Source organism: Octopus sinensis, linkage group LG12, assembly GCF_006345805.1.
Source record: "Octopus sinensis linkage group LG12, ASM634580v1, whole genome shotgun sequence".
Lineage (NCBI taxonomy): Eukaryota > Metazoa > Mollusca > Cephalopoda > Octopoda > Octopodidae > Octopus > Octopus sinensis.
This window is the reverse complement of record NC_043008.1, coordinates 32,635,458-32,644,887: the sequence shown is the minus strand read 5'-3', so window position 1 is coordinate 32,644,887 and position 9,430 is coordinate 32,635,458. Positions and strand designations below refer to the sequence as shown.

The following is a 9,430-nucleotide window of genomic DNA, read 5'->3' as shown; positions in this document are numbered from 1 at the left end:
GCTAACTCTTTACGCTGTGAGTTCAAATCCAGCTGATGCAAACTTTGCCGTTCATTCCTCCAGAACCGAGAAAATATAATACCGATCCAGAGAAGTAAATTAATAGAATTATTAGAGCCGTATTGGTTCCAGTTTATTATTTTCTGATAGTGTGCTGGCAGGTGTAGCGAACTTATCTGTATTTAGCCAACAAGATAAAGTCAAATAAAAAATATATTCGAAGAAAGGCAATAAGTAACCATCTTTATATTCTCCCACGAAAATTCCATCACAGACACACAGAGTTTGTCAACGACGACTCAGAAATGAAAGATTCTGCTAAAGACACTGAAGGATCCAGTGGTAGCCGTACTAAACTGAGCAATGTATTACGATGATAGACTGAAAACTTCATAGGCTGATTAGGAAGGAGTGATACTAGAGCATACGTTCATTCCAACTCTTCGTATTAATCTCTGCAATGTTTCTTTTTTCATGTAGAAGACTTCAAAATTTACGAGCAGCTTCTTCATTGGAAAATAGACAAAATTCGACTTCGTAGTGTTATCAAGTAGCAGCAGAAAAAGGGTTTAAGCCCCCAAGGACATTCATGCTGACATGGTTGCTGCATTAGTGAGAAGGCGCTCCAGGTTTATCAACAGTGCAAATGCGAGCAGCTAAATTCAGGAGGGGAAGGAAGAGCCTTGAAGATGACCCAAGGTCTGGATGTCCTGAAACTACTACCAGCGAGGAAAACGTCGATCGTGTTCAAAATATAGTGACGGATGACAGGCGATTGACTATACATCAAATAGTCAACGCTTTTGGCATATCTCGTGAAACAGTTGAGAATAGTCTACTCAATGAACTTAGCATGACAAAGGCTTCTGCTCGGTGGGTGACACCTGACCAAAAGTATACCGGGTTAATCACATCACGGGAAAATCTGACACTGTTTGAGGCAGATCAAGCTGGTTTCCTTGACAGTTTCCTAAGCCAGGGTGACTGTTGGGTTCATCACTTTGAGCCAGAGACAAAGTGATAATCCTTGCAGTGGAAACACTTCTCCTCACCTGCTCCAAAGGCTGCCAAGTCGTTTCATCTGCAGGGATGGTAATGACCTCAGTATTTTTGCGATGCAAAGGCATTGATTTTATTGACCAACTTCTAAAGCGCCACACCATCAATGGAAAGAACTATATCAATTTACTGAAGCAGTTACGAATGGCTATCAGGACTAAACGTCCAGCAAAACTGATGAAAAGGGTCTTGTTTCATCAGGACAATGCTCTATCAGCTTAGCAGTATTTCGTCCGTCTTTAAAGTCTGAATTCAAATTCTGCCGAGGTTGACTTTACTTTTCATCTTTCCGGGGTCTATAAAATAATACCATCTGGTCGCTGCGGTCGACGTGATTGATAGTCGTGCGTCACGAAATTCAGGCCCTGTGCCTATAGTATAAAGGATAATAATAATAATAATAATAATAATAATAAAATAATAATAATAATAATATAATAATAATAATAATATTATAATAATAATAATAAATAATAATAATAATAATAATAATAATAATAATAATAATAATAATAATAATAATAATAATAATAATAAATAATAATAATACTAATAATAATCGGGGACATTTAAGAGAGAACAGACCGGGACATTTAAGAGAGAACAGACCGGGACATTTAAGAGAGAACACCGGGACGTTTAAGAGAGAACACGGGGACGTTTAAGATGTGAGAACGATAAAACAGCGCTCCGAAATCTATCCACAAACATCGAAAACAAAGACATCGTATCTTGTTTTTAGCAAAGGATTGGACTACATCCGAGTAAGTAATACTCATTGAAATTATTACTATTTTCCAAACGAAATGGTGTATTTTAACTCGATATCATCTCCACCTCTAACACAATACAAGTAAACATGCGTGAAACATTACGATCCGTCAACACCAGATCATCTCCGACCCCAAACACCATGTACAAAAAAACTACAAAGAAATTAAATAACACCGATAATATTCAACCCAAGAATAACAATCGGGAAGTATGTACTTTAAACTTACAACATAAAATGTACGAAAAACTACACGTGCAGAACAATGTGACAACAGAAATAAACGGACCGGTACCCTACGAAAATGACGACCGTTAAAATAATGGGCCGGACGTTGTTCCTCATGTCCCGCAAATAAAACCCAAAAGACATAAATGGACACGTGAGGAATACATTTCTATCCTACACGCTTACTTTACAGCAGTGCTCTATCCAAAGAATGAAAACACAACAACACATACATATAAAATATGGAAGGAAAATAACATAAATATAGACTTGGACACAGCAATGAACCCTAATAAACTAGCTAACGTACGAAGATACATTCTCAACGCAAAAAAATATCAGAAATAGAAATAGAACATCTAAAAGAAAAAATACATCAGGAAAATGTAGATAGAAGCCACACAACAATGCCCAATAATATAAACACTGAAACAGTAAAACACGAAGCCAAACGTAACATTTCCAACAAAAACAATGTAAACAAAAAACAACAAACCCAGACCGTAAGGATGCATAATAATACACGACAAACAGCAAGCCAAAACACGACAAACAAACATACAAATAAGAAAGAAAGTGACACAAATCTAAAACCTGGAAACAACGAAGGGGAGCCTAATGATTATGAGACTATAAAAAGTAGAATAATCAAAGAACTGAAAACCACAGAACTCAAAATGGACCACCGACCATACCTCCCAAAAATCAAAATAGACGAAACAACAACACCAATTATAAACAGCATAAACCTAGCCGTCACGGAACTAATGCCACTGAAACAAAAAGCGATATCACTGAGCTAAATGACTTAGTATACGCAGCAGCCACTGCAGCCACAAAAGAAGCTGGATACTCACTCAAACCCATCCAAACAGGAGTACCACCACCCAAACAAACCCTGTGGATAAATAACATCCAAAGCAAAATACAAAAAATGAGAAACGATCTGTCGATTCTTAATGAAGTCAGTAGACAACCAACGCTTCTGAGCAACAAAAAGAAAACAAAAATACTCCGCAAATACAACATCACAGAAAAAGATTTACCTGAGATAAAAGAAAAGCAAAAGCAAGATATCCTTGCCAAAGCACAAAGGATCCGCCGGTACGAGAATCGCCAACGTTTCTTTGAATAAAACAAAAAGTTCAACTCCAACTCCAAAAAGTTCTACCAAGAACTTGACAAAAATAAAATAGAAATCACTGCAGCACCAACGGCAGAAGAAGTGGAAGAATTCTGGAGAGAAATATGGTCGGCGAACGAACAACCAAAAAAAGGGGTATTAAAACAACAAACTCAGCATCAGAGCAACTTTGGATCCCCATAACAACTGAAGAGGTCACCCAGGCACTGCAAAGACTAAGCAACTGGAAGGCACCTGGGCATGACAAGATCCCCAACTTCTGGTTGAAATATCTAACAGGAATGCACAAAAAGCTGGCTGAAAACTTTAACAACATACTAGCAGAGCCAGAGACAATGCCTGAATGGCTCACGAAAGGGAAAACCATCCTAATTCCCAAATCAAATGAGACAGCAAAACCAGAAAACTACAGACCTATAACCTGTCTCCCTATAAGTACAGCAGTAATATCGCAAAGATTGAACAAGCACCTGGACGAAAACAACCTGCTTCCAGAAGAGCAGAAAGGATGCCGCAAAGGCTCATATGGCTGTAAAGATCAACTAATGATCAATAAAGCCATAACTGAAGACAGCCACAGAAAGAAGAAAGGCCTCTGTATGGCCTGGATCGACTACAAAAAGGCGTTTGATAGCATCCCCCACACATGGATCCTCGAAACACTAGCCATTAACAAAGTAGCACCAACAATTATAAAATACATAGGACACTCTATGAATAAATGGCAAACAGTGCTACAGCTCCAAACAAAAGACGGACTCATGAAAACCAAAGCCATCCCCATTAGAAGAGGAATATTCCAGGGAGACACGCTCTCTCCACTCCTTTTCTGCTTGGCACTGTCACCTCTATCTGATATGCTAAATAGAACTAGATGCGGGTATAAATGTTACGGCAAGACGATCAGCCACCTTTTATATATGGATGACCTAAAACTATACGCTGCAAATGACAAACAGCTGGAAACACTATTAAAGACAGTTCATGGATTTACCAAAGAAATAGATATGAAATTTGGATTAGAAAAATGCGCCAAAGTAACCCTGAAAAGAGGAAAACTAGTTAAGAGTAGCAACATCACACTAGATAAAACCAATGAAATAAAAGAATTAGACCATAGCCAAACTTACAAATACTTAGGAATCCATGAACTAGATAAGACACAACACACACAAATGAAAGAGAAAATAAAAAAAAGAATATTATAGACGAATTAGATCAATACTAAAAACAGAGCTCAATGCTAAAAACAAGATAATAGGTATTAAAACTTTAGCTGTCCCAGTTATAAGTTACAGCTACAATATCCTTAACTGGACACTAAATGAACTGACCAAAATAGATAGGAAAACAAGAAAAATAATGACAGGATCTAGGATGCATCACCCAAAATCTGACATAGAAAGACTATATATACAACGTATAGAAGGTGGTAGAGGCCTTATACAGCTGGAAAACTACTATAAAATAGCCACCATAGGACTGCAAAAATATCTACTTCAGAAGGAAGGAAAGCTGATACAAATAGCGGCAAAACACGAGCAAAACAAAAAACTGTCCTCAGTATTTAAGGAAGCTGACAAATACAAACAAGAAATCATACCACCTAACAAAGAAGAAGAAGAAGAAGAAGAAGAAGAAGAAGAAGAAGAAGAAGAAGAAGAAAGAAGAAGAAGAAGAAGAAGAAGAAGAAGAAGAAGAAGAGAAGAAGAAGAGAAGAAGAAGAAGAAAGAAGAAGAAGAAGAAGAAGAAGAGAAGAAGAAGAAACAACAAAAGCTATAAAACAAATGAAATCCAAACTAAAACTAGAACAGCAACGAACCATGATAAAACGATGGCAAGAAAAGCCCCTTCATGGTAAATACTGGACTAATCTAAATGCAAAAGAAATAGACAAAGAAAAATCCCAGCAATGGTTGAGAAGCTCAGGACTCAAAGCAGAGACAGAGGGATTTTTAATTGCAGCACAAGACCAAAGCCTCCCCACCAGAAATTACCAAAAACATGTAATGAAAAGAAATATAACAAGTAACTGCAGAATATGTGGAGATGGACAAGAAACAATAAATCATATTATCTCTGGCTGCCCAGTCCTGGCTAAGAAGGAATATATTCACAGACATGACAGAGTTGGGACCTACATACACTGGAAGCTATGCCAACATTATGGAATAACAACAGAAAAAGATGGTATAGGCACACACCAGAAAAGGTCACAGAAAACGAGAAAGCAACCATACTCTGGGATATGCCGATACACACAGATAGAGAAATTAAGGCCAACAGACCAGATATAGTTGTCAGAGATCATGAAGAAAAAAATGCTTTCTAATTAAGGTATCAATACCAGCAGATGACAACGTGTCTCTAAAAGAAATGGAGAAACTTTCAAAATACAAAGACCTGGAAATAGAGGTAACCAGAATGTGGAATCTAAAAACAGAAACAATTCCTATCATAGTAGGTGCATTAGGCATGATAAACAAATATTCAGACAAATACATAACAAAAACACCAGGACTTAAAAACACATATAACATACAGAAAATTGCACTACTAGGCACTGCACACATCCTACACAGAACACCTTCCATACAATAACCATCAGAGCATCACAACAAATCACAACACATACCCAAGGCACACAGAGCTGCGCTCGGTAGTGAAGTGAAAGCATGCTATAAAAATAAAACTACGGAATAATAATAATTATAATAATAATAATAATCATAGTCGTCGAACAGTATACAATATCGCGAGGTTGTTGATTGAAGATATTGTGTCCACTGGGGGTTTGCACTGTTTGTCAAGTCACAACAAGGATGTCAGATGGACAGTATTGTTATGCAATATGTGTGCAGTTCCAAGTAATGCCGACTTTTGGAATTATTATTATTATTATTATTATTATTATTATTATTATTATTATTATTATTATTATTGTTATCGTCATTATTATTATCATTATTATTATCATTATTATAAAAGAATTAATTATAATAAAAGAATTAATTATTATTATTATTATTGTTGTTGTTGTTGTTGTTTTACTTCTCAGAGCGCTCGTTCTTCTAGTTGATTCTGTGAGAGCGGACAGCAACCTGTTGCCAGAGGTCTCGCAGGGTGTCTTTTCGTGCATTATACGCTTTGATGATTGATAATTACCGTGGAAGACATTCAACATCCAAGTACCAATCTCAAAACCCTAGCTATTATCATTATTATTATTATCATTATTATTATTATTATTATTATTATTATTATTATTATTATTATTATTATTATTATTGTTGTTGTTGTTGTTATTACTATTATTATTATCATCATCATCATCATCATTATCATCATCATCATTATCATCATCATTATTATTATCATTATTATTATTATTATTATTATTATTATTATTATTATTATTATTATTATTATTATTATTATTATTATTATTATTGTTATTATTATTATTGAGTGAGAGAGCAGTTCATGCCAACAAAGTGACACTGGGGTAAAATATACGAAGCCCAATATACCCATCATGACTACCCGTCTGATAAAGGTACACCAGGCACATGCATCACAACCATATGTACGCGACATGGTGATCTCATATCAAGATAAACAGCACATGACCTTGCAGGTGGGGCCCAGTTAGAATTTTCTTCAGGTTGAGTAACCCATCCCGCTCAAACGGTCCCTGAATAATGGTTGTTTAAGGATGTTGAAAGAACCACCCATGTTTCCAGAGGTGAACTATTCAAACCCCAAAGAATCCCTCTCAACACATGGCTATGATGCTCCACCACTACTTCTGCTCGTGATCAGAGATGCACATATCGTCAGCCACTAAGGGACATGCTCAACTGGTTAAGGTCAAACAACTGACAAGCAAATCTGTGGTATTGAGCAGAATATTTGCTGTAGCCCATCTTTTATACCAAGACAAAACAATGTACATGATAACACTTCCAATCAGTTAAGATCAGAAGCCATGAGAGCCACTGCCTGGTACTGCATCAGGGCATTTATTATTATTATTATTATTATTATTATTATTATTATTATTATTATTATTATTATTATTATTATTATTATCATTATTATTATTACTATCTTTAGTGTGCAAAGAACAAAGAGTAAAACAGAATAAGGGGTAATAAGGCAGCTACTGCGTGATCGCTCAACCTGCTAAGACTAACGACAAAATCACCTTCAAATCAAGCCAAATCAATTAAAGCATAGGAATCCATTGAATAATGTTTTCAAAAAAGACGGAGTATTCATGGTTCAAATGTCTTTGATAAAAGGCCTATTTAACCCTCCCTACCTCCATGGTTGACTCGAGACTTCAATAGAAAATAGGAGAACGGCTTGAATAATGGAGTTTTTGATACACCTTGTCAGAATAAAGTACACGGTTAATATTTCTTCCTCAATTTGGCATGAGCCTCGTAATTTTTTGAGGGCAGCTGGATGTCGATTTCGTCGACCACAGTAGTCAACTAGTACTAATTTTATTAACACCGAAAGGACGAAAGGCAAAGTCGATTGGGCAGCGTTTGAACTCAGAATATACAATATAATTAATATTGATTTCAAGTTATGGTACTAGGCCAGCAATTTCGTCGGTGGAGATAAGTCGATTACTTCAACCCCAGTGCTTGGGTTGTATTCGTTTTCTCGACCGCGAAATGATGACAGGTAATATCGACTTCGGCAGAATTTGAACTAGAAACCTAAAAACGGATGAAGTGCCGCTAAGCCTTTTGCCCGGTGCGGTAATGATATGATTAATATTGATTTCAAATTTTGGCACAAGGCAAGTAATTTCAAGGGAGAAGTAAGTCGATTACATCGACCTCTAGAGTTCAGCAGGTACTTATTTTATTGAGCCCCGAAAGGATGAAAGGCAAAGTCGAACTCGGTGGAATTTGAACTCAGAACGCGAAGACGGACGAAATACCGCAAAGCGTCTCACCCGGCGTGCTAACAATTCTGCCAGCTCGTCGCTTACGATATGGTTAATATTGAAATGACTTTTGAGTTGATCTATATTAAACTACTACTACTACTACTACTACTACTACTACTACTGCTGCTGCTGCTGCTGCTGCTGCTGCTGCTGCTTCTGCTGCTACTACTACTGCTGCTGCTGCTGCTACTACACTACTACTACTACTACGACGACGACGACGACGACGACAACAACGATACAAGGAAGTATGGAACCTGGACCGCGGCGTCAACTTATTGATATTTTATACAACCCTACAGTGCTGTTGAAGTGCTGTTGAAGTGTCCGCCTTATTGATACGAAATTGATTACTCACGAGTGCTTGATAAACATCAGGTTTCATAACTGTAAATCTTATTTCAACAAGAGCTGCGAAGTCTTTCTTTTTCTTCCTTGGTTTCTTCAATCCAGTTTCCTGTGTAATGTCAAGTCACTGTTACTTTGGTAATATGTCGTAGGGTAAAATTAGGATCTTACATAACTGGATGATAAATTGATTATATCATTAGACAGATGTGTAGGTGCACACACACACAAACACATACATACGTATATATATATATATATATATATATATATATATATATATATATATATAGAGAGAGAGAGAGAGAGAGAGAGAGAGAGAGAGAGAGAGATAGATAGATAGATAGATAGATAGATAGATAGATAGATAGATAGATAGATATATAGATAGATTGAGAGATATGTGTATATACACGTATATACATATATATTAAAGTATATGTATGTATTTATGCGTATACGTGGGGCTACCCAAAAGAAACCGGAATTTTGCGATATTTTATTTATATGTTTACACTTTTATCGCCTTCAGAGTATTCTCCATTTGAAGCAATGCATCGGTCCAGGCGCCTTTTCCACTATTCGAAGCAGTGCTGGAACTCTTGCGATGTGAAGCCTTTTAACGCCTCCATCGTTATTTTTCTTCACATCTTCTATATCTGTAAATTCCGTAGCACCAGCTTTCGTCACCAGTGATGGCCTTCGAATAAAGGTCCAGATCAACTTCCAACTGTTATTTCAGTTCACGACACGCATTCAGTCATGACTGCTTTTGATATTCCGTGAGCAAGCGCGGCACTGTTTTTTCTGCAACTCTTTTCATTCGCAATTCTTCGATCAAAATTCGTTGGCAGGAGCTCCAGGACACACCAGTCATATCAACAAGTTCGTCAATTGTTCGATGACCGCC

At 36.8% G+C, this 9,430-nt stretch overlaps 1 protein-coding gene across 1 annotated transcript; it reads left to right on the top strand.

Annotated features, from left to right (window-relative positions):
• Positions 1-646: 646 nt before the first annotated feature.
• LOC115217884 (protein GVQW3-like) lies at positions 647-1,021 on the top strand. Its single transcript, XM_029787603.1, has one exon. The coding sequence runs from the start codon at positions 647-649 to the stop codon at positions 1,019-1,021; it is 375 nt and encodes a 124-aa protein (XP_029643463.1).
• Positions 1,022-9,430: the final 8,409 nt, after the last annotated feature.